Genomic DNA, 26,370 nt, shown 5'->3' with positions numbered 1-26,370 from the left:
GCACCAAAGTCCATAGAGAAAATCAGTGATTTTACATCATCACACATAGGACTACTTGATCCAAGTTCAAATATGTTATTTTGCGACTACCTCGTACAAATAAACTTGAAAAGACACGAGCTACGACTTTAAAGTCAGACATACACGGCACATGACACATTCCCTCTCCACGACACCTTCCCACACTCGAGAACAAGTGTGCCGGTGTGCATGTAGCGCGAGAGAAAAACAAGTGTGCAGCCCAGCGGTTGTGACCACTGAACAGTCACACACCTCCTTTATGATCACGTATTAAAAAGAAAAAGTGTGATGGTGACTAATACAGTTATGCATGGAAGGTGAATCATCGCCTGTACGAAACCACTGAGGCTGGCAGAGTCGTAGATTTGTTTCTCGCTGATCTGTTGCCATCAACATCCATGAATCCATCCCATCAAGTGTCTGCATGTGTGTGTGTGTGTGTGTGTTTTTGTGTGTACGCCTGTGCTGTCTCACTCATCTTTGTCCTCCAATCTCTTCATCCAGTCATGTATCATCATTATTATTATTGAGATAGATAGATAGATAGATAGATAGATAGATAGATAGATAGATAGATAGATAGATAGATAGATAGATAGATAGATGGATGGATGCAGTCCACCCACAGAGAGTGTGTGTGAGTGCCTATAGCTGTTGCTCTTTGGCTGTTGCCATGCAATCAAAATATGTTTGGCCGTGTTAGCACACAAACCATGTGGATAGTGAGAGAAGCACTGAATGAAGCACGTTTATAGGAGTCTTCAACCTTGTTTCCATAACAACACACCTCACGTGTCCGCCTTTTGCTGTGTCTAATTCAACAAGATTAGCTTGTCACAGATGTTAGATATGTCATTACGGCGGCGCTTCATCTCGATTGGCACCGCGCTGTAATGTGGTTGGAAAGTGATTTCACTGAGAGAAGCAAACAGGTGAAGACAGGTGCAGCACTTTTGGTTTTCTTATATACAGACACCCATGACCACTCCCCCCCGCACATTCAGTGTAAAGGAAGAGTTCATAGATGGTAATTCTCCTGCTGCTGCTGCTGAAAACGAGTCTGGGCGCAGCTTCCCAAACCAGGAGAGCTGTCAGAAAACTGAGAGACTGAATCTTAATTAAAAACACCTATTCAATGAGAATAGAATAGTTTGACGAAGAGGGAATCTTAAAGCTGTATAAACAAATCTATGTTGCACTCAAACAATTGTCCAATGAGTTCACACAATGTTGTACAAGTAAAAGTATTGGTCTAAACATGTACTCAAGTTAAGTCTAAAATGTACCTTTACAAATTAAAGTGCTGACAAAATAAAATAATGACATAACGACATTATGTATAGGTCAAAATGGGTCAAAGGTCAGAAATGCTTCAACTTTCTCAGTTCTCATCGATCACCTGTCCTCGCCGTTCACCTGTCCTCATCGTTCACCTGTCCTTCATTTTTTACTCAGTAACAGATGTGATTTAAAACGTAGTGAGGTACAGTACTTCCAACATTATACTTAACCCTTAGAACACAGAGCATTTTGGCTGCTTTCTTCTATTACTATGTTTAAACGTACAGTATATACAGAGGCTATAATAATGTGCAGTATATAGTGTCTTATATCCTTTTTTTTCAGCACAATCTAATGGAAAAAAAAACCCAACAATTTCACAAACACTATAAAAACGCCAAAGGAACAAGTACTCAAAATGTTTAAAATCCTGATTGTGAAATTTGGAAGTACCTCACAGTTCAAATTTCACTTATGAACAAAAAGAAAAATGTGACTTCAGCACAATTATTTCTACTTTATATCACTTCTAAAAATGCGATATAAACACATAAGGACGGGGAATAAAATACACTTTTAAAGTCAGAATATGTGACCTATAAACACACACCCCCATGATGTCCATATAAGGAGTTGTGTATTATTCCCACGGCAAATTACCATGGGTGCACCTGCGGCACAGATCAGTGCCATGTGGGCGCTAAGGGTTAAGTGAAAGTAAAATTCCAACTTTAAAAAGTACAAGTACTCCATTACAGTAACGTGATCACTTATGTCAAGACATCATCATGTTCAAGTTGCACCAAACGCGCATAATTAAAAAACATCAATCAACTAAATTGAAGGTTTAAATTGTCACATTTAATTTAGAACAAAGTATAGTCCTTTAACCTTTGTCTTCTCTCTCCCTCAGCCCTAGCAGCCAGTGGTGGTCAGCTGCCTCTTTCCAGTCTTGAGGGGGTCAGTAAAGTGATGCTTGGGGCCTCTGCGGGTCAGGGAGGGGGCCTCCCCTCCTCCCTCTTCCTCAACCACCCCGCTCTCCTCCACATGACTCAGCATCCTGGCGCTGGACTGGTCAGCGCCGCCGTAGCCAAAGCCTCCCAGGCCTCGCCCTTCCCCTCAGCCAGCAGCATCAGTCCCACCCCCTGCTCCCCCTCCCCCTGCTCCAGCCCCGCCTCTTCCTGCTCCTCCAGCGAAATGGCACACAGCCCGCCCTCCCTGGGCGGGTCCAAGATTGAGTAACCACACCAAGGGCCAATCAGGGAGGAGGAGGAAGGAGTAAAATGGGAACCACGCCTTTCACACCAAAGCTATCTCTTTCTCTCTCTCTTGCGCTCTTCTTCCGTTCTTTTTTTCGCAATGGCTGTCTCTCCCTCTCTCTCTCTCTCTCCAAGTCTTTCGATGCCAAAAATACACAGAATGAAAGAGGAGAGATGGAGAGAGGGAAAGAAGTGGAAAAAAGAGGGAGAAGGGGAGGAAAGGGAAAGATTGAAACCAAAAATCTTAATCTGTCAAAGCAGATGGAGACGAAGCAACATGGGAACTCTTGTCAATAACACACGATGTCGACGTGGCATCTCTCCACACTTCCTCTCTGAAGGAAAACAAACCAATGACTCTTGAACAAAGAGAACGGAAGAGATGGCAGGGATTCATGTTGAAGTGCAGAAACCAAAAATGACGATTAAAAGAACTCTACTATGTGACAAAGGAATGGCGGCAAGGACAAAAAGAAAATGGAGAGGAGGACTGTACTCACGTTTTTCCTTTCTTTTTTTCTTATCTTTTTTTTTTTTTTTGAAAAGCTGCGGGTCTGAAGGAAGGAGGAGTAGGGAGGATAAATTTAAACCAAAAATTAACCTGAGGAGGAGGCGGAGGAGGAAAACACAATGACGAAAAAAAGTCAACCATACCAAAATCCCAAATACCAAAAATACGGAGAGAAAAGCTTTATTCAAAGGACATGTAAATACTGAAGCTATCCAGGACCAGGACTTTACTGCTACTGCTATGTACACACACACACACACACACACACACATGCAGAGCCACGTCATCCCACATCCATCCATCACCTCTGTCTGTCACCTCGTAGGGTTTCATGCTAGACTTCTGTTTTGGTTCATTTTGTAAAATCATTGCCAATAGAGCTGTACCTTCATGCGTTTAGTCTCTTTACCTTCCTCCGGTTGTATAAGAGCATAACAAAGATTTTCTCTCCTTTTTTTATCTATTTTTTACACTTTGAGAAGTAAAGTTTGGATTTTTCTATTGTTATTATTTATTAGCGCCATTTTTTTATATATAGTCCAGCTCCTATTTATTGTTTGAAGTGTTGATTTTTGGAATCGTCGTCATCATCATCATCACTGTCATCATCATCACTGTCTTCATCCTACATGCATCTCTGTTGTAACTGTGACTTTTCTGCAGGAACAAAGACGACGAGGGTGAACGCGCGCTCATCTCAGTCCTCACCAAGTGCCAGTAGATCAAAAATAGAGTCGGCACACTGCAAGTTGATTTCAGAGTGTGAATGAATGTATCATGATGGAGACATGTGGCGTCACATGTGTGCGTGAAGTCAGACTCGCATAAGTTTTAAATACAAACAAATGTCTGTTCGGTTCAAACCGTCGTCAGATGAGTTCACACAGTGCTGATCAAGATTACCGGCCCACAGCGACATTCCTGCGCTGCACACAGGAAGTGATTTGTTTTACAGTAGCGCTGGAAGAGGTCGCCGTATGACTGAACACAAACACTCGCCTCAGTCGGGTCTGATAGTTTTGCTTGATGACGGACGCTGCAGACAAATAACAGAATAATAACACCAAACAAAAATCAGCCAACGTTATGCAATGTATCTTTACAGATAACCTATTACCAGTGGTGATCGTTTTAAAAGTATGAAATAAGGCCTTGATTGATGATTTGAAGTAACAGCCGCTAAGACTGAAGGCTAAACAAGTCAATAAAGCCAACTTTAGTCACAGCCGCCTCTCATTCCTGCCTCGTCTGTCGGCGTAGACGCCCCGACACCTGATATTTGTCTGTTTCCATCACCACTCCATCAGTCACATTTCACTGTCATTTTCCACCTCACACTGCCATTAATTCTCGAATGGAAAACCAAAGCATTCTCAAGGCCGGGCTCGTCTCGAGGAGCCTCGGCCCAGACATACGAAGACAATAAAGACACCAAGGGGGCGGGATGGTGGCTGAGAACAGGACGTGGAACCCCTGCTGTAATCCCCCCTGCACCTGGCCCATGGGGGAAGCTTTATTTAGGGAACTGATCCTTTACTCTGAAACCCCCAGCCCGAGAAAGAAGGGTACGCTGGAACAGGCAAAGGAGGGACACACACTGTTTGTGCTGGGAGCAGTTTGAGGGAAACACATTTTGTAAGAGGATACCAAAAATAAACCCAAACCAAAAACAAACTAATAAAAAAAAAAAACACACAACCCAAGGAATGACAGAAGCAAACCAAAAAGAACCCAAACCAAATGTGGCTGGAGGGAGGAGGCGAGGAGGACTAAGTGCAGGCGTGAAAGCATCTCTCTTGCTCTCTGTCTGTGTGTCCGTCTGTGTGTTAGCTTTAGGGCTGCAGCATTTGAAACTGTGTAGCATGGATAGAAAGATAAATAAGACGGGCAGACAGACAGACGGCAGAGAAGGAAGAAGGACAGACAATTCCTCCCCTCCTCTGCCTCTCTCTGGCTCAGCTCTCTGGTCCTGGATGGAGCTAAACGCAAATGACCTCACTGAACTGAAATCTTCTAAAAGAAATCTGTTTTTATTTTTCTGTTGGTTGGTTCTGATTGTTATATCTCTGCTGTGTCTCTTGATGCTGTTTTATGTACTGTACTTTAGTGCTTATTACTCATTTGGAATAACGTACTCGCTTACTTACTACAAGAGCTCCTTATTTTTTTCGTAGTCGTGCTAGAGATTTTTATCAGGTGGTTGGAAAAAAAAATACTGTGAAAATTTAGCTTCCAGATTTTTATTAGATAAAGAAACAGACTGTCTTGGCAGAGAAAAGACAACACACACCAAAAAGCCAAAAAAACAAAGAATTGAGTTGCAAAAACCTTAAAAATACCAAACCAAATAACTGAAGTAAACCAAACACAGTAGAGAGGAAGAGGAACTGCCTTCTCTGCATGCAGGCAAAGACATGGGTTAGTGCCAGTTTGCCTGAGGTGAAACAGTGTGTTTTTCTGTATGTAAGTGTAAAAAAAAACCAGTAGGTGCTGCAGATGTGACGCCTAAACCATACAGACTAATACTCACGGAATCAGCCTCAGTCAAGTGGAAAGGCTCGAGCGCTGGACGTAAACGTATCCAAAGAATATTTGGTTTGGTCCGCAGCAGAAAAACAGTCGACGCGCGAGAATCCTCTCACAAACCAAACTTCACACGTGTGTGGGTGGTTCGCGCCGTTTCTCCACATTGACTCTTAGATGGAATGTATCTGTTAGTGCTTCTATAGATTTTGTAGAAAAAAAAGATCTATGTTCTACTGCTTACTTATCGCTAATGTATTATGAAGAAAAAACGTACAAAAAAGACTTTGAGAAAAAAAAAAGATCCTAAAAACATTGATGATAATAACTTGATTTTAGACCAAAAATTTAACTATCTCTCTTTGGACTTTTTTATTTCTACATATTAATGATGATTTAGACTTTTGATTGTACTATTTATTCGGGTAGGGTTGATTTATTTGCTTATCCTTTTTGTCTTATTTATTTGATAATTTATTTCTAGCTGTGCTTCTTTTCATATTCTGGGATGTTCTTTTTTTTTTTTTTTCTTACTATGTTTTGCCCTTGCTGAAGTTCTTTCTTACCTCTTTAAACCAAATAACATCCGAAATGCAACCACGAGTCCTGCAGGGACTGAGTGGACTCTCCTCTGCAAAGGAGGAGCTGCTCAGAGGCTGCACTGTGTGGATAAACACCTCATCATTTCATTTAGGGGGGGCGGGGTCACTTTTCTGGACACACACTTGCCTTTGTGTCTCCTAATAATGTGATCATGAAAGAGAAAGTTTGAAAGAATGTTTTAAAAAATGGTAAATGCCATTCATGTTCTGCATGAGGTGCTTCACTCAGACACAGTGATGCTTCTGTTCTCTATATTTATATAGAACACACTGAAAGCTTTACAGCTACACAACCAAAAAACACACAAGACGAAGATCAGCTGGGGCAAAGGCTGAGGAGGGAAGAAGGGAGCAGATGACAAAGAGGGGGTATTTAGTTTCCTGGCTGCAAATTGCCCTCTAACTTCTCTCTTTGTCTGGTTTTTTTTTGTTTTTTTAATTCTCCAAATCTATTTTTATTTCCACTTTTCTGTATGTTTTGTTCAAACTATTTTGTCCACTGTGGGGCGTAAAAGAGAGATAGTTCATCATATACCTCATATTCTTTGATGATAAACCAAATAGATGAATGCTTTAAAATGCGGGGTTCAAGTGGGGATGAGGGCACCAGGATGGTACGTGTGGACGGCGTGTGTGTGTGTGTGTGTGTGTGTGTGTGTGAGTGACCAGGAGCAGAGACAGGGAGGCTTAATCAAAGGTCACTGTCCTTATGGAAATAAATTGGAGATAAATACATAAGAACATTTGCGATTGATCCTGGATCATAGAATAGATGGCTTGTTTTTCTCAAGTCAAAAAGGCCTCACTGATTCCTGCTCCAGTCTGCACACACACACACACACACACACACACACATATCCACCTACCTTGTCCCCCTGGAAAACACCCCCCGCTGTCTGTATCGAGCTTTGAACACAGCCCTCTCCTCAAACCTGACCTGTGCTGCTTCCTCCCTGTCAAACATGGACTGTGGGCTTAAAGCTGCTCTTTGGTACAGATCTGGGATCAAACCTGGATCCACTTTAGGCTTTAAAAAAGAAAGAAAGAAAGAAAGAAAGAAAAGCTTTTGGTTTTCTGCCTCAAAAGAGCAAATGGTATCATCAAGGTCACCTAGCCCTCTCTCGCCTTGAGGCCTTTGTTGCCTGATGAGGGGTTATACTGACCACTTGATGTCCATGTGTATCACGGAGCGCAGCAGGGCAGGTGACTGGGGAGCGGCTGAGACCGAGGTTGCTAGGTGACACTTTCCATGAACCGGTGTTTGTTGAGAAAGTGGAAGTTGGAAGGAGAGGTGTACAGGTCAGCAAATGAAGGAATGAATGGACGCGGAGTTGCACTTTTCTGGACGGCCTCAGGGTTTTAAGGGCCCGGGTGTGAAGTGTAGGTCTCTGTGGCAGGGATACCTCCTTAGTGAATGATACCAAAGTCAATGCCCTGCTACAGGATCCAGCAAAATGTACACACTCCCCCAAAATCCCTGATATCCACGAGGGTGTTAAGAAAACTCCGCTGTCCTCCACATGCTTTTTTCTGCTGCTTTCTCCACACAGTTGCATAGTCTCTGTAAAAGTAGTTTTCTCTCACGTCTGTGTGGTAAACACGAAGCCTAGAGCAGCCATTTCAATTAAAGGTAGTTGAAGTTCATCCCTCAGGCCATCAAACGTAGTTTTCACGCCAGATTTTTCACAAGCCTGGTTCTGTCTCACGTCACTGGATTTACAATAGAGTGAAAGATGTTATGGAATTATTGTTCTTAAGTCCTTCCTATACCCAGTGTTACTGTTGGGTTCAAAGCTGACTACAAAGATCACTTGGATCCAATCACCAAGTCAGGATTTTATGGACTGAGACTGGGTCAAGACCAAGTTCCAAGTTCCAAGTCTAGTCCATATCTAGAGCTGGATCCCAGGAAACTAGGATGTAATAATTTGACAAAGCAGTCATAAATAAATAGGCTATGCTGTTTGTCATGCACACACACGGAACAGTGAGCTGTGCCATGGTTGTGTGTTGTTATGCAAATGAGATGTGTGTGATTTATAGGACAGCAAACATTACAACGGTCAATTCGGCGACGTCTCCTCCCCCGGAGAAGACACTCAGCTTCCCCTCATCTCCACGAGCCTAACTTTATTCTGTGGAGTGTGGGAGTGGAAGTAGCTGTTATCAGTGGCAACACTAAAAAGATCAGCTGTCGACAGAGTACGTGAGAGCGCTTTTTCCTTCCTGCTGTTTACACCAAAGTAAATTTGAACAGTGTCGTCAGTAATGACTTAAGTATATTTGAACTGCACCGCGTGATTTTGGTCACATTTATCCAAAGAAAGAGTGAGTGACTGCTGCTTGGTATTGTGTTTACCATGCAGATACAGTATATCAGCCCAGACAAGACAGTGAATCAGCTTTTAATCCCCGTGAAGAGAAGAAAAAGACACTTCCAGAGACAGCAAATGTCTCTTTACATGAGAGATGTAACTGCAGCTGGAGAAGAAGAGAAGCAGCGAGCGGTGCAAAGAAAGCAACTTCTTCTTCTTCTTCTTCTTCTTCTTCCTTCACCCACTCATCTGCACACACACACTTCCTCCCTTTCATCCTCTCTCTCTCTCTTCCTCTTTCTATCTCTTCTCTACAATACAGCTTTAGTCCAAAGGTTCTCCAGCAACACAGCAAAGCAAATCAGATATTGAAGAAGAAAACCAAAGAGCTCTAACTTGACCTTCGCTTCAACACATATAACCTCCACTGCATCCTTCTCTCTCTCTCTCTCTCTCTCTCTCTCTCTCTCTCTCTCTCTCTCTATCATCCCTTCTTTCAGCCTGCTCTCCTTTATCTGCTGTCACCTAGCAAGCCAGTCTGTGAAGCATTAACCTCAGCAATCCAAAGGGAAATAATAATAATAATGATGATGATGATAATTAAAATGATGATGATGATGATGATGATGATGATGAAATGTATATTTTTAAGTATTTGTCATTGGAAAAATAATCTTAAGCTTCTCATAATTATGATGATCATAATGATGACGACGACTACGATGACGATGATGATGATAATGAAGTTTCTCTTGGTATCTTTGTAGCTGTTCTGATCCCTCTTAAGTTCTTGTCCTTTCTGCTCGTGCTGCCAGAGTCCTGCTGAACTCCCATCAGCCCCTCTGCCCTTTGTTTCATTTGGTTTACCACACTGTTCTGGTCCTTTAACGTCCAACTGTCTGACCATCACCCCTGGATGTGTGTGTCTGTCTGTCTGTGTGTGTGTGTGTGTGTGTGTGTGTGTGTGTGTGTGTGTGTGCGCTGGCTAACAAGGGGAAGTTTGAGATGTTTCACTGGAAGTGGTGACTAAATAAAGGAGGGGTTGTTAGGGGTGTCTCCAGTCAAGCACATGTTCACCTGTGAATGAATGACTGAGTGAGTGTGTTTGCTTGACAGTCAGTGAGTGTGTGTGTGAGATTTGCTGCAGCATTTAGCTGCAAAAAGACAAACATACTCCTTTGTTTTTTGGACGGCAACAAGCCCCGACACATGACCTGACACATGACCTGTACTGTCAACTGTAACGTCCTGTTTGCCCTACTTCCTAGTACATGTAGCTTTAATTCCTCCTGTCAACAGTCAGCTTGTTTCCTCAATGTGTGTGTGTGTGTGTGTGTGTGTATGTTACCTCTCCACCCATCACCTAAAAACACCCCTCCCTTCCCCTTCTGTCTCCCAACTTCTCCTCCCTCCCTTCCTCCCTCGTGGTAGCAACTTAGCCTTTTAGTGTATTTATCTTGAAAACCAAAAAAAAAAGAAAAGAAAAATATCTCTGCTTGTTCATTGTACAGTGTTGTTCATTTTAAGTCATTTTTGTAACTGAAAGTGTTTCATTCATCCAAATAAAAACAGGAGACAAAAACTGTACAGACGACCCACTGCCCTCCCCTCTGCTCCTCTTTGCCTCTTGTCTTGTTTCTTTATCTGTCAAGCTCTTCTTTTCCTGTGTGGACGCTTGTTTCCTCCACTTCTCTAACCACAGGTTTCACGTGGTTTGGTGGAACCACCATCGGTCTTGCTGGTTTTTAACCAGAGGAGGGCGCTGTTACATGTCAAATCTTTCCTCCAGCAGAGGCCACGTGAAGCCACCATTTCCTCCAGCTCCAGTGTCCACAGGTAAGAAGGCGCGTGCATTTCAGAGCTCATTCATACAATACTTGACAAATGAATGCATAAATCAGTTAACGCAGTTTTCACTGAGGATGACAAAGTCGGAGTTGATAAATGTCGTAAAAAAAGGGTCAAATGAAAAAGTTGAGTGAAAATACATTAAAGAGTCAAAATATACTTAATTTACAAATATGTTGTGTCATTTTTAAAAAAGATATTGAAACCTTTGACAAGACAAGTCTAATGCCTAATTTGCATTTCTATTGTTTTTATAAGTGAATGATGTATTGAATTGTTATTGATTATTTTTGATAGTTATCTGTATTGAACGTTCTACTCACACCACACTTTAGTCAGTGTATGTATGCATTTATTTACTTTTTAAAAAAAGTGACCCCCCCGACACTCATGTGGAGGATAAAGTGGTAGAAGATGAAAGAATGGACAATTAGTATTACTTTAATTATCAATCAGATCTTTTTTCTTTTACTAATTATTTAGTAAAAGAAAATACTTTACACTATGATTAATGCAACAATATGAAAAGTACACTAACACTAACAAGTGCATTCAGTAGCACTACAAAGCATCTTTTCTCCTCAACCTCTGGATATAATTTACCACCCAGCAGATTTATTGGTGGGCTGTGGATGTAGGGCAGGGGGGGAGACTGAGGGTGGGGGTCAGATCATCCTCACCCCTCCCTCCATTCTTCAGTCGAGTCAGAAGAACATGCTAATTAACAAGCAGAACTGCATAAATATGGCCTTTACCCATTGTTCCTCCTCATCCAGAAGTGTGATGCTGTATCCTCTCATCTGACTGCTGTCTTGTCTTCTTCCACATTCCTCTTCTTCGCCTCCTCCTCCTCCTCCTTTTCTCCCACACACACACACACGCACATCCCTCTCTTTTTAACTGCCTCTCCTTCAGTGCGTCTCCTTCGCTTCTGCTCCCGCTGTGTGGCACAGTAGGTGGATGATTAGGTAGGATGCTGGAGTGTGTAAGTGTGACAGCTTTCAGACACCCACCTCCGAGCTGAGTCACGGACGGCGGTGGTGAGCATGTGATCCTCTCACTGGGGTGACTTGGGTAGATCCATGTTGCTGTGTTGTCACACTGATGGATAATATTTGTTCTTCAAAACGAAGCTGTTATGGTGAGACAGTATCTGTGAGTTGTATGCTGACAAATAATATCAAATCCAAACAGTGACTCTGATTTAAAGTATTTGCTAAGTATTTGTAGATCAAAACGTAATTTTTATGTCCTTTTTAAGTGCGTTTCATCTGCAAATATTGTATTTCTTTATTCCATAGCATTAAAAACTGAATGAAAATGAATACAAACAATATATAGAGGCACACTGTGACGATGTATTCTGTACTGTCTCTGACTATTTGAAATAACGACACATCTGCTCACATTATAGAGAGCTATGAGCATGTATTATATGTTATGTAAGAGGACTCGCAGTGAAGTGTTATTCAAAAGGTTAACTCAAGGATTTCTTTCAGAGCTTAAGTGCATTTGAGTAAAATTCTCTTCTTAATCATCAGTGCTAAACGTTTGATATTACAACGTTGCTCACCACGACTGTAAAACCAGGCTTTTGGCATGACGTGGGTAACCGGAGAGCAGTGTATCTAGTTAGGTGAGGAGTCGGTTAACAGCGTCTGGAAGAATCCCAGCAAAGGTGGAACTGGGTACGAATAAGGCCTCACTGTGTCAGTGGTACGAGAAGACAGAACTCCAGCTGTCAGTTTAAACAGGAGCTCTGCCAGTGTGTGTGTGTGTGTGTGTGTGTGTGTGTTTGGTGCCAGTCAGAGACAGTGTGAGTGGTAAAGTGCCATCAGACAGATCTGGTTTCCTTCCCTGAGCAATGGTGTGTGTGTGTGTGTATGTTTTGTTGTGTAAGCGACTGTTGCCTCATCCATCGACCTCCAAAGAACATCGGTGTATTTCCCTGTTTAAATCCATAATCCGTCAGCTTTCAAATTTACTGGAACAAAGACAAAACTGAGTTCAGTCACGACGTCAGATTTGTGATTTTTTAGAAAAACTAACACAAACCTCTGCCAAGGCCTCTCCATTTACCACTTCCCTGTCTCGCAAAGTTAAATGCTTTATTGAAAAATGAATTAAATCCACGTTCTACAACCATATTTAGATCACAAGCAAAATCAAATCACCTTTCCTTTGGGCTAACCTACATCTCCGGCAAATGTCATCACATCTGTCACAGAGAAACAGACAAGGACAAAACGTAACCGCCTAAAAACTCATTTCACAATCAGAATATGAATCCACATATTGAGTTAAAAAGTGTTACCTGATGTGATTGTATCTGTGCGCCAGTTCCTCTCATATCTCACCATGTGTTTCCCAAATGTATCACTTTTGCCATTATTAAAAGCAACACACTGGAACTCTGCACCACATCATTACGGCCAGACCACTTGTGGTGTGTTCAAGAGCAGCAGTGGTCAGTGGGAACTAACCACAAACCTGTGATCACAAAGGCAGTGGAGTCGGTCTGGACTGAAATGAAACAGGAGATCGTGAGAGGCACAAGTTACAAACAATTTTAATGATGGTTATGAGAGGAAAGTGAAACAACTCGGAGCAAACCGAGCTGCTGTTTGATCATTCTTGATTTTTCTTCTTTCTTTTTTTTCCTTTGAAGATATTTTTGGGAATTTTTTTGCCTTTATTTGTCAGCACAGATAATAGTGACACAAGCTGGACTCTAACTGGGGGAAACTGCTGCAGAAGACCTCAGCCTGAGGGGCGTCTTCTCCGCCTGGTGAGTGCCTCCATTCTTAACTCTTCATCATATGTGAGGTTTAAAACTGTTTGGAAATCTAGTAAAATGTGGCTTATTCTATTTAAATTGCCCCATGTCAACATGAGCAGTAGGGCACTCACAGAGTATCAGTCAATCAATCAGACTCTATTTATATCCATCCATCCATCCTCTAATGCTTTATCCTCCACATGAGGGTCACAGGGGGCGCTGGTGCCAGTCCATCACAGGGCCACATGGAGACAAACAACCATCCACTCTCACACTCACACCTACAGTCAATTTAGAGTGTCTAATTTGCCTAATCCCCAAATCTGCATGTTTTTGGACTGTAGGAGGAAACCGGACAACCCGGAAAAAACCCACACACACACACACACACACACAGGGAGAACATGCCAATGAAATAACATCAAGTAAAACTACAGTGTCATTGATTAACAGAGTACATCAAAGTGTGATTAAGGGTCAGAATTAAAAGTACAAACTAAAACACACAACACAGTAGCTTTCAAAGCACCGGTAATTAGACGTAGGACTTGCATCATGTGAAACACAAGCCATCAAACGACCACAAAACACAATGGCACATGCAGGTCAGACAAGAGAAATCAGTGCTACTGTACAACAGCGGGCAGCTCCCACACTGTGAATGAGCCCACTGCGCGGCAACCTCCACAAAGAAACCTACAGAACAGCAGCGCGAGAAACAATCACACACACACACACACACACACACAGCCATGCAGATATGAGGAGGAATCCGACAAAGCAAACGATGATGGTGATTATGACACATAGCTATGCCACCCACAGCAGTGCCTGTGCGAGGGCAGAACACATCAAACTGAGCAAGTGTAACACATGCTCTGTGTCAGTCCTCCTCCCCTGCACTGGCATGTAATGTATGACACATAACTGAACCACCTACAGGCCTGCTGTCTCCATGCCCAGCTGAGGAAGGGGAGGACGCAGGAGGAGGGGGTTAGTGAGGGGACTGGGTCCAAGGAGATGGATCCTGGTGGGATTTGCCACTCGTTTTGCGTAAATTGCATGTTTATGACACTTCTTCGGAGGCGGGCGCCTGCCAGATGTCATCTGCTCCTGCGTCCGGTGACCTGCCAAACGTGAACTCGTGTTTGAAGCGAGGTCCCGGGGAGACGTGTGGTTGCGGGGTTATCTGAACCGGGCTCAGCACTATTCTCCGTATGCGGTGAATGTATGGTATCAGGTGGGCGTGGGGTTTTTCTGTGGCTGGTGGCCAAACATCTCCGGGTGATCTAGTCTGAAGTGGGGATGAATGACCCTGACTTAGCTCCGCGTGAGAATGACTAATTGGGGATGAGCGAGAGGGGAGACGCTGAGGCTGTTACTGGATCTGACCTAGACCTCTTCTACACATACTGTACATGCCTCACACACACACACACACAAACAAAGTGCGGGACTGATCCAGAAACCAAATCTAATTTTGGACTTGCTGTGACACATATGGAGGAGAGAGAGACGTGGATATTTTTACTGTACAGGAATGAACGGTGAGGAAACTTAGATAGACCACACATTGGCTCATGGACCGTATGTAACAGTATCTAACTGGCATTTGTGATGAAGTATAATAGAGGGTCAGGTAAAAGGATCTTCAAACATCTGCTTTAACTGTGGCCCGTTTGGCACGTCCAGCTAAAAGTACAACGTTCAGACAGTTTCCGTCCTTTTAGTTTTTTAGCTGTTAAATTCCTACACAACGTTCATTTTTCCTCATGTTTCTTGTTGACGTTTGCCTGCAGGTAACGTGTTTGACCCCATGCCTGAAAACAAAGCATGTGAGGGTGAAAAGCATGAACCAAAACAACGAAACCCAGAAATCAAAGAGCTGAAAGCTGCTGAAACTCACTGTGTTTGCCGAGCAGAGTAAAAGAGGGCATGTCTGTCTGTTATACTGTATATGTTCAGTGTGAGAGTGGGTGGTTGTTTGTCTCTATATGTGTCTCTGTGATGGACTGGCGAACTGTCCAGGGTGTACCCGCCTATCGCCCTGTGTCAGCTGAGATTGGCACAGCTCCTCCTGTGACCCTCACGTGGAGGATAAAGCGGTAGAAGGTGGATGGATATAAAGTTATATATATATACACTTTCCCTCCTCCTGTCACTATATGATAGTGACTGTGAAAGCAACAGCTGACAGGGATAATAAGCCCTGGCAAAGGTTTGGCCTCCACTGAGTGCTTTAAGGTATAATATATGACATTTCTGCATTAAAATGTCTAAAAAATGACAAGAGTAATACCGTACATTTTGTTGAGAAGTGTACTAACATGAGCCAAATGTTTCTAACACTCTTTAAATCCATAAAAATCCATATTTCGTATCGTAGACGACATGTTTGCACAAATGCACTTTGCGTTACCGTCTTTACGTGACGGTTTGTGCTATCGATTTGTGAAAGTCAAAGCCAACATGTGGTTATTACGGTAACTTGTGCTAGAGTTGGAGAAACACCTGTACATAGTTAAAATTTTTTGACAAAGACTCAAATAAATGTTATTTTAAATTTGTTTTATGCTCTTTGAATTTCAAATGAACATTTTGTGGATTTTTACACTAGTTTAACATGCAGTCAATTGTAAATAACTGCCAGATATTGACAGTTATTTTGAAAAAATTTGGCAAAAGCACTTTTTTTTTGTCCAGACGGACGTTAAGGGGTTCATTTCTGGGGGAGGAAGTATACACTGGAGGAAGTAAGATGGATGTAGTAGTGAGACTGAGAATGTATTTCAATCAAAGACAACACACGTGATGTATATTAGCAATGGGGCAGCATGCACTTTGGTCACTGAAGGGTGAGAGCGAGTAAAGAAGGAAAGAGGAAGCTCTGCACCGTGCCAATAGGAAGTTTGTTCCTCAGTGAGATAGAGGAGACCGTGTCAGCATACACTGTGCTCGATATAGCGGCTGTCACACTGTCAGGCATACCTCGCTCTCCTTTCCAGCCTGACACTTGCTTTACTTAACACCGCTCCTGCCTTGCTCACGTTCTTCCACACCCCCGTCCCCTCCTCCCTCCGTCTTAACAGGTTCCATTTTTCCTCTCCCGACGAGTCGCCCTCCAGGGCCCTGTCCGTCAATGTCATGTCCCCGGAGATAAATGAACTGATCTCCTTTTCCTTTGCTCTTTCTCGTCTTCCCTCTCCCCTCACTCTTTGTATACTACTGTATTACAGACTTGACACCCTGCCAGACGTTGGTTTAATATAACACACATTCTCCGTGTCTTCCACCCGCTCTCACATTACCCTCTCTTTCCCACCACCCAGCTTTCATACGGGCACTGGCCGCTTGCTTTTTCCATACTTTACCCACCGCAAAAAGAGCTTTTTGTTCTTGAATAGCTCCCTCATTGCCATGGTAATCCAACAGAAAGAGAGTGTGGTTTTTCTGTCAAGGGCCTTGTGGATGAAAATAGTAAGTCACGATGGTTTCTTTAAGTGGCCCTGAATGTAAGAAATCAGTCAGTGGAAACTTGGAGCTGGCATAAAAAAGTTAGACGCTTATATTTGTGCAATTATTCTGTGAATCAGTGTCATACAGCTCACAGCCAGTAACACGTTTATCACATGTGCCTTCTTCATGTTCTTCCAGGTGGACTTATCACTGTCTTTCCATTGATCTCCCTCCTCCTCCTCCTCCTCCTCCTCCAATGTCACCCTCCTCCACCACCTCACCACTCGCTGTGGTAATCCCATTACTCATGTACGAATACCAGCTGGGGAAGAGAGACGGGTATGAAGGGAGGGAGAATGTGGACAGAGGATAACTGTGTGGAGGCCTCGGGTCACAACTCGACGGTTGGACATCCTAGACGTTTATTCAAACTGTTGTTGAGGAAACGAGAGGAAAATAGTGACGGACGCCGCAAGTGTGAATAGCGTTTAAAGACGGGCCTCTCGTGACATTCTGAAGGGTGAGGAGGAAGACAGACAGACAGGGGGACAGAGAGAGGGACAGGGGGAGACAGAGGGAGGGATATCTGGCTGTGTCTCTTGACGGTTGGACTGGCAAGCTTGAAAATAAACAAGCTCTTTGATGACAAAGAACCCATTGACTCCCTTATTCCCTCTCTCTCCCACTCCTTATTCTCCACAGCTTTGCACTCTTTCCCTCTCTGCCTGTGCTTTTTCGCTCTTGCCATTTCTAAGGGGTGACGTTGGAGGGTGAATGTTGTGTGTGTGTGTGTGTGTGTGTGTGTGTGTGTGGTGGGGGAGGCATTAACCGCCACCCTGCTGCACTTGTTGTCCTCCTCAGCTGCTGGCTTTTTCTTTCATCCGGTCTTCTCTCCCGCTCAGTGTCTCTCGATCTCGAGTCCCGTCTCCCCTTCAACTTTTATTGTTTAGATGTTGCCCCCCAAGGTTTACCATGAAGCTGAACAAGACGTTGGAGGCGATTCATACACTTTTTTCTCGAGAAACTCAAATAATTCTAGTGGTTAGATAAAATGGGTGTAGGAAAGAAGAGGAAAGCCTAAGAAGGAGCGATGACAGAGGGGAGCGAGAGAGAGAGAATGGTTATATGAACATGCGTGTCGTCTATGCGCATGTGTGGGTACATTTGTTCATGTCACGAGAAGAATGAATCATTACTTACCCGAGATGTAAATATTACATCTCTGCTAGTTTGTTTAACGCCCTGTCCAGGAAGAAGTCTTGCCCTGGCTTCCACTGAGGTTCTGCATGTACATGCATGGCATATGTGTGTACGCGTGGGTGTGTGCGCGCGTGTGTGTGTGTCTGTGTGTGTCTGTGTGTGTGTGTGTGTTCGTCTCCCTCTGGTGGCACTGGTTAGTGGGCTACCACACCCATTGTCCACGGTAATTACACTGAGTCGAGCCATCTGTGTCATGGAGAAACAGAGTAGAAGAAACGTGTGTGTGTGTGTGTATTAGTGCTGACTACATGGCAGGCTTTGCAGTTACACTATAAAAACAACTCTTCTTTTTTTTCTTTTCTTTTTTAACCCTCTTGAGCTCAAGTGCACTAACTTGTTTTTACACTTGTAAGCGTCTGACACAAACCTCAGTGGCGTCGTCCACCCTGACTTGTGATGACACATCACTTTGTGGATGTAAGATGCAGCAGGGAGATGAGGATGAGGATGGGGGTGGGTTAATGGTTGAAATCTATAGGCAAGAAATATCTGGGGATGTTCACACCCACACGCACACACACACCCAACTGTGAGCATTCACGCACGCACAAACACTCCAGTGACAAAATCTCCACTCTCCCTTTCATTCTCTCCGTCTTTCTCTGTGAAGCGTCTGTCTGTCACTCTGATTAGGAACGGACAGAATCACATAAAGCATAGAATGGATGAAAAAGGGCGGGATGGGCGATAGAGGGAGTTGCGGATGATGTGGAACCAATAGGACAAGGCTGCTCTGTGATACTTTACCCATTGTCAAGCACATCGTCAAGTTCTCTTCCCATATAATAGCCACATGCATGTGACTATTTTTGAATAAATACTAATGTAAAAGTCTCGGTGCAGGTGCAGGCATTTGTGTTATATCAGAGTATATATATATATATATATATATATATATATATAAACTACTTTTTACTGTTTGTTCAAAATCTTTAATGATGAATATCGCAGAGGACAAGCTTTAAATGATCCAAAAATAACAGTAACAAGGACCTTGTGAAAGTGTAAGACACTGTGCTCCCTTTTTTCCGTTTTAGTCGCGTGTTGTTGTTTTTGGGTTTTTTTGTAAAGGTGCTGTTTAAATTCTTTTCATCACAACATCAACCTTGATATTGTGTCTGAAAAAAAAAATCTCAGAAAAGTGAAAGTGAGTGAGTGATGAGTGTGAAGGAGGGAAAGAGACACAGGCATGGAGAGGTGGCAGAGGATGGCGATGGAGGTGGAACAGAGGAGGTGTGAGAGTGAGGGAGGGCAGTGGACGGACAGTCGTGAGGACAACTGGGCGGGGAGAGAAAAAAGACGACTGAATTGTGAAGGACAGTGTGGGAGCAAAGTAAAGATTGAATGGGGGAGAGAAAACTGGAGAGGTAGATGAACGGCAAGAGCGAGGCAGGAGGAGGAGGAGGAGGAAGAGAAGGTGGAGGACATGGGTGGGCAAGAGGGAGGGAGTTGAGTGGAGCACAGTGTTTATCAGTGCTCAGAATGTACTGTGCTGTAGATTTGTCTGTAAATGTCATCTCCTGTGCTTGACTTACAATAGACGCACACACACGTGCACGCACACACACACACACACACACACACACAGAAAATGAAAGAGGAGAAGCCATTTTGTCTACCCTGCACTTAATTGCTAAATCACTCTTATTTTTCCGTCAGGTTCCTGCCCTTCTAGAGCTTGTCCTCCCTTTGATTTCTTCTCTTTGTGTCATCTCCTTCTCTCTCTCTGTGAAGAGCCGGGGGGATGATGGAGAGCTCTTCACCTCAACCAGGAATATACACATGTGAAAATTGAGAAATGATAGCTACGTACGAGGTGTACGTATGCCAAAACCACGGGAAACGCACCAGAGGCGGCAACAAACACAGAGAAGGTGAAGTCAGAGTGCAGCTGATTGCCCTGTTGTCAACCTGTGGGTCAAACTATAAACATGCTGCTCTTTCCAGATGTTTTCCTGCTGTGGTGGAGAAGACAGGACAGGATAACAGTTTACTGGGCCTTCTTTTGGTCCAGTTTCTTATCAGCTGGAGCAGAGTGGGTTTCCTGAGGGTGTCAAAGAATGGCCAGTGATGGGAGGGAGAATCCTGTTAGTAAATCAGGCCACATGGACATTGCTGCTGTCAGGAGACTTTGTTTACTTAGCTTTACAGCCACTCTCTTATCCTGTTGACAAGGCGGCACAGTGGTGTGTATCGCTGATGCAACAACACGCTCAAAAAAGGCACAACAACACACACAAACAGACACACACACACACACACACACACACAAGGCCTTCATCCTCTTTGCAACAGGTGCCAGTCTGCAAAGAAGGCACAAGAAGGAGATTCACTTCACCTCCCACCAGTGACGCCTCACCCACCCACTCCCTCACACCTCACACATTGATCACAGATGACAGCTTCATATCAGTGGTACATGAGGCCAGTGTCTTTGAAGTGACAGGAAACAAGTCTGAACATGTCATGTGACATGACCGGATGAACAGTGAGGCAGCTGATGTGTGTGTGTGTGTGTGTGTGTGGGGCCAGATACAGTTGACTGGCTTCACGTTATTGTTAAATGACAGGATGCAGGTTCATATTCAAATTACCACAAGAGTTTCTTTAATGTATTGTTTTCTGTCATGAAGCGCTTGTTTCTTTGACAACCCACGGATTTCAGTAGAAATTCAAATAAGGCTTAAATAAGTTGTGGCTTCTGTGGCTGCACCAAAAAAAACAGTGATACAGTGTAGGTGAATAAACTTTTACTGTCCTGGCACTTTTAATATTTTCAGATTTGAGGCAAGGTGTAAATTTTACCTGAATACAATAACAGAGGTCACATCCTTTGGGTTTACCTGGGGGTTCAGAGTTTAAAGGTCCAATATGTAATTCTTGCTGGCATGTCAGACCAGTGACCAATGCCACCTTTCCACTACATGGTCCCAGCTCGCCTCGGCTTTTTGTACCTGCTCTGGCGAGGTTCCAGGCGAGCTAAGCTGATACTATGCGCGACGTCGTCCGACTGCCGTCCACTGATTTGTCAGAGTGTCGTCACAGGAAGAGGCATGAGCACGACGTCCGACACGAGAATCAAACCGAACAATACCGAACTGTAGATCAGTTAAAACTACTTAAAAATCATCAAAACTTGGGTTACTTTCCAACATTTAGCAAGGAGATGTCTAAAATCTCAACATTTAACCGAGGAGTCTGGTGTATTTAGCGACAGCACTGCTAAAAGCTGGCGATCTTGACAAGCCCTGCCGCTGTATTTCAGTTCAGAGACTGTGTCATAGTTGAAGTACTGAACAAATCTTTTTAATGAACCAACTCAGTACATCGAAAATAACCGCTTTACAAGTCGCTAGTCACTAGTTTGTGTGTGTCGCATGTAAAATGAAGTGATGATCCCGCATACGTTGAGGAGGCGGAGCCAGCCGAGGAGGTACTATGTAGTGAAAATGTGTCACAAACCAATGCCAGTAAGCTCCTGTGCTTATTCTAGCCAGTCACCAATGAAAGCAGCCATTCCATATATGCATTAAGTTAGTGATGTAACCCTGGTCCTATGTCTCTCCTTGTCTCAAGCAAAGGACAAAGTCTCTTTGGAAGTACATGCGGCGAGTCACCTTCAGCTGGACGTTCTGAACTACTTTCTGCCATCTTAAATAGGAATGGCTTTGAGTCTGTGATCCATCACACAGGCTCGTGTTGTGATCTGAAGACAAAGACGTACAATGTCACAAATGTTAAAAACTGCATGGCAACAGTTGTGAGTGGTGATTATTATCCAAGACGAAATGGAAGAGTGAAATCGCTCACATGTTCAGAAACAATCATCAAATCTCATCATAGTACCTCGAAAATAAAAATATAGCACCACACTTTACATACAGACAAAAGGAAAACAAATATTTTATTATTTATTGTTTCCTTAAAAAGAATTGCTTTGGTTAAACTCACAAGTTAATTTATTGTTTAAACCTATAGCAACTAACAGTTACATTAAACACTCTAGAAACTAACATACAGTGACATACTATTTCAATATATTAGGTTATACAGTGTTTCATCGAGATGAGTTATTACTTAAACTTGATACTCTTGATACTCTATACACAATCAACAGGTGCTATTTATGAACGAATCTGCTCATATGTGCACATCTTTGCCATTCTAGACAAGAGACCTATTCAATGAAAAGTTTCTTGAAGTTGTACTTTTATTATTTTTAATCAACTTTCTTTCCCGCCATCACTCCAGAGGAATGACGCACAGTGTGTTACCTGACAGTACTGACTTTGAGTTTCCTGTTTCCCCTGTAAATCACGAAGTGACGCTCTCATGTTCAATTTGCCACTTTAATAAGAGTAATTATCAGAACACGGAGGGGTCTCTTCAGAGCCATAACCGCTGACTGACGTCTGCTCTCTCTCGCGCCTCGGATGTGATGTCACCACGGCAGCGCGCGGTGGCGGTCTCCGGGGCAACGCGTGCTTGCTGCATTGACGCCAACCCGGGGCCCGGGCTCGTGGTGAGTGGGCGTGACTCACCACGTTAGCCCTCCCTCCCGCTCTCTCTCTCCCGTCAGTGTGGGCGGGCCACGCAGAGGGGAGAGCGAGCGAAACACGACACCCCGAGGACGGAGAGAGAGAGGCGAGGGGGGGAGGAGAGAAAGAGAGAGAGAGTGCCACTGAGTGGTGTGAGAATGACTAAAAAAACTCTGTAAAGAAAGAGAGAGGTTCCTCTCTGCTACGTTAACTTCTGTCAAAGTAGTAACGAAGCTTCGCAGCGGAGAGATGTTGTCAAACAGCGACCAGGATGCAGTGGAGACGGAGTAAAGAGAAAGAGCCAGCGGACAGTTAGCAGAAGAACTTGTTGGAGGAGAGAAGAGAGAAAGGCTCGTCGGCTTTCTTGAGTCGGGACGGCTCTCTTTCTCCGTGTGTGTGTGTGTGTGTGTGTGTGTGTGTGTTTGTGAGTGAGTGTCGGGCTTTTTTTTCCGCCGCAACTTGAGCAGCGTTCGCCGCTGCCAACTGCGGGACGAGAGGCGAGGAGCACACCGCGAGGTCCTGACCGCCTCAGTCCAGTGGAAAGTGTGCCATTCGCTCGGTCCGGCTCGATTCGGTTGGCGGAGGAAGAACCGGGGGAGAAGCGGAACAAGAGAGCGCCGCGGCTGTGGAAGAAAGAAAGAGAGAGAGACGTTGTAGCAGCAGTTAAAAAAGTTAGCCGTGTGCCTTCAGCCACTTTTCCACACCGGGAACTAGAGGCGAAGAAGAAGAAGAAGAAGAGGCCGAAAAGACTGACTTTTTCTTCCCACCGGCAACTTCGGGGAATTCACCCACTTGAGTGAACTTTAGCCGCTCGCTGTCTTTGCTAAGTGAGCTAAAGCGGAGAGAATGAAAACACCTGGAGATACCGGTGAGTTAGTGTGTGCATTTTTACCCACCATTGTGTTGTTTACTTGCTGTGGTTGTTGTTGTCGTCTGCAGACCCGACAGTATAATTACGCTGGTGATGAAATAACAAAGCCAGATAAGTATCACGATTGTTATGAATTGTTCTCGGGATCAGTGTGATCCGTCATTGTTTAAATCTGGTGCAGGTGGTGTACTGTACTCCGGTTGAAGAGGAAGTGGTTGAACTACTGTACAGTTGTTACAGCGACATCCTCGGTGTGTCACCCTGACAACCTCATTTCACCATCCAGCACCTTTCAGAGAAGTGACTGAAAATCCTAGAAGCACTGCGTGCTTTGCTGCAGAGAGCTCAACTGCTGTCTGTTCTCGGTGTCTTATGGCACTCGACTTATTCTTTTTCTTGTTCCAAATATCAGAGATCACCCTACAGCTTTATAGTTATCCTGAAGGAAAGTTGGTCGATAAGGAGCCACCAAAACACATCAATCAATGCACATAAAAAACTGGGGGGACAAAAGGCAGATAAATAACTTCCTACCACAAACAACTTGAAACTGAAATGCACAGTGGCAACAGGTATATATATATATATACAGTATATATATGTATATATATTTATACATACACTGAGTCTGAAATTCATAACTGTCTCGCAAGGATAATGTTCTTAATGGCCACACAAATAAAACAAATATTTGGCAGTCCTTGTATTTGTTCTGTGATGGAGATGAAACTCCTTACAAAAGTGGAGATGTGGAAGTGATTAAGACTTGTGTTTTGTTGCTGGTGTTGGTGGAGCTGAGCTGATTGGCTCTGGCCAGGTATACATAGATCATCAACCTAAAATTAACTCAGTAATTGAGTGTAAGTTTGTCAGGTACTTGGCCTGTCAGCATATTGAAGTGAGGGAGGAGGAGGAGAGGGGGTGGTGGGGCTTTCCAGTCATCAGCTGAAGTCTGTGTGTGTGTGTGTTGATCTAATTCCTGAAATGCTTGCATAAGTTGAATCTTGCTCTTCTCTGTTACAGACAGTTTACATTTTCTTTCTAAAGGAGGAAGTGGAAGTACCTCCGTTTGTGCCGACTATGCACTTTAATATTTCTGATTGTCAGTAACATGACAAAAGAACATCATAGTTTTATTTAAGACATAGCTGTTCATTGCTAAAGTCATAAAGTGTTACTGGTGTGTAATGAAGCATAAAATGTCAAGGGTTTTATTTATATAACTGCCACGGTGCCGTAGCTAATCGGGATGTTAATAATCTAAAATAGACGAGCTGAAATGAAAGGTGAATTTTGAATGTTGGTTATTAATTTCATGTCATCTTTATGCCTTTATTCACACAATTCATTCTCTATAAAGAGAAAGTTGCGGATTTATTTAGTCACGTCTCATTTGCTAAATGAAATAAACAAGACAAGGCCATTAAAGATGTTATCTTAAACCCAACCAAAGTTTGTGATAAGACTAAGCGACTAAATTGTTATTCAAAGTGGAAGATTAATAATGAAAGTAACTGCCCTGTAGCAGACTTTAAGCACAAGAGACCTATTGGAAACCATCTGAAAGTTTACAACAGTCATTTATTGTCTTTGGCCCTCTGTGTAACACATATTTAATAAGTTGTATTTCCTGTGGGAGCAATGTGATGACTTTCCAAGTAGCTACTGGTAAGCATTTGGCATAGGGCCATTTGTGTGTGTGTGTGTGTGACTGTGATGGACAATCTTTGTGGGACAACCTTTTCCATTTGGGATGGACCCCTCCCCTCCCCCACCCTGTCCCCTCCTGACTCTTGCTGCACCCAGCCTCAGCCCCTCAGCCCTCCACATTCCTGTGCACACACACCCACTTCTCTGCAGCAGCAGCAGCAGCCCCGAGCAGACTGTCATGACATCACACCGCATCCCACCACAAGTAGCCCTTTTATTGCACTGAACTCTGTGTTTGTGTGGTTGCAGATAGCTTAAGTCCTTCTGGGAAGGTTACTAAAAATTGATTGCGCTCAGCTTATGGGTTTGATGTATGCATTGGTGTGTGTTTGCGTTTGTGTCGCAGGCCAGCTGTGTTTGTTATGTCTCCGATACAGATGTAAAAAGGACGTTAACTTGTCTGACTTGCCTGTGGTTCTCTCGAGTGTGGTTCTGTGGACTTGACAAGTGTTATTCAGCCCTCTCTCTCCACCACGAGTACGGATTGATCTTGTGATTAAGATGTTATGTATAACTGTTGATGGTGCAAACCTAATGTAACAGTCTCAACAACCAAGAAACACATTAGTTTATTTTGTGATAAATCAGTTAAAGAGTGCGGATTATGAGAAATGAGAAAGTCTCCAAAAATTCATATTTTTTTTGTAGGTATCAAAAACAAATATTTTCAGCTCTGAATTAATTCACTCTTGTCACACTTTCCAAAATTCTGTTTGAAATTTTTTTTAATGACCTGTATCCATTAGAATAAATTTGACTAAATACATTTGACAGCCCTAGTCATAGTTTATTAATCTTTTCACCAGTGCCATAACATGTCTTTCTCAGAGGCATGATCATGTAACACTACACTAAAAAGTTGTTAGGAGGAGGAAAAAAAGTCAATTTATTGACCTGGATAATCCATGGTGCTCTCCTCATCTGTCTCATAGCCTGCCGTTGCTGTGTTTCTATTCTGAACACAAGTTTTAACCCTTAACCTATGTAGATCCCATCATGAAGAGTGGACATCTTTGTGTTTGGTATGTATAGGATAAAAAAAAAAGTAATCATCCCTCACCAGGATATTTGGCGATGTAGGATTATGTCCCATGCTTTAAGCTGCCGCCTGTGTGTTCTTACCTCTTCTTTCTCATCACTGGACACTTCCTTTGGACTCCTGTTTTCCACAGCCACTTCATTAGCCTGAATAGATGATAGGATTTCTGCTGAGATGGAGAACTGATGTGATGAAGCAGGAAATGGTGGGGCTTTATAGCTGCATCTGTTCATGTTGTTGTTGTTGTTGGCGGCCGGTCAGTGTTGGTTTTGCGGTGTTGGAAAGAATCCAATTTATCATGTGTTTATGTCTAATAACTGCTCTTTACTTACCTGGTCTTCTTTAGTGTTTGATGGG

General features: G+C 43.4%; 2 protein-coding genes across 4 annotated transcripts in view; both read left to right on the top strand.

Annotated features, from left to right (window-relative positions):
* Positions 1-4,297, top strand: part of pou2f2a (POU class 2 homeobox 2a) — a 43,241-nt gene extending 38,944 nt beyond the window's left edge. For all 3 annotated transcript variants that reach the window (XM_044034400.1, XM_044034399.1, XM_044034402.1), the window contains one exon: positions 2,216-4,297. In XM_044034400.1, coding sequence (XP_043890335.1) covers positions 2,216-2,544 — 329 coding nt within the window. In that variant the 3' untranslated portion in view covers positions 2,545-4,297. The remainder of the gene's footprint in view (positions 1-2,215) is intronic.
* Positions 4,298-22,962: 18,665 nt separating this feature from the next.
* Positions 22,963-26,370, top strand: part of erfl3 (Ets2 repressor factor like 3) — a 53,481-nt gene continuing 50,073 nt past the window's right edge. The window contains exon 1 of the mRNA XM_044034056.1: positions 22,963-23,261. Coding sequence (XP_043889991.1) covers positions 23,240-23,261 — 22 coding nt within the window. The 5' untranslated portion in view covers positions 22,963-23,239. The remainder of the gene's footprint in view (positions 23,262-26,370) is intronic.

The sequence above is a fragment of the Solea senegalensis genome, linkage group LG9 (genome assembly GCF_019176455.1).
Source record: "Solea senegalensis isolate Sse05_10M linkage group LG9, IFAPA_SoseM_1, whole genome shotgun sequence".
NCBI classification, from domain to species: Eukaryota; Metazoa; Chordata; class Actinopteri; order Pleuronectiformes; family Soleidae; genus Solea; species Solea senegalensis.
This window is presented reverse-complemented; position numbering and strand designations above follow the sequence as displayed.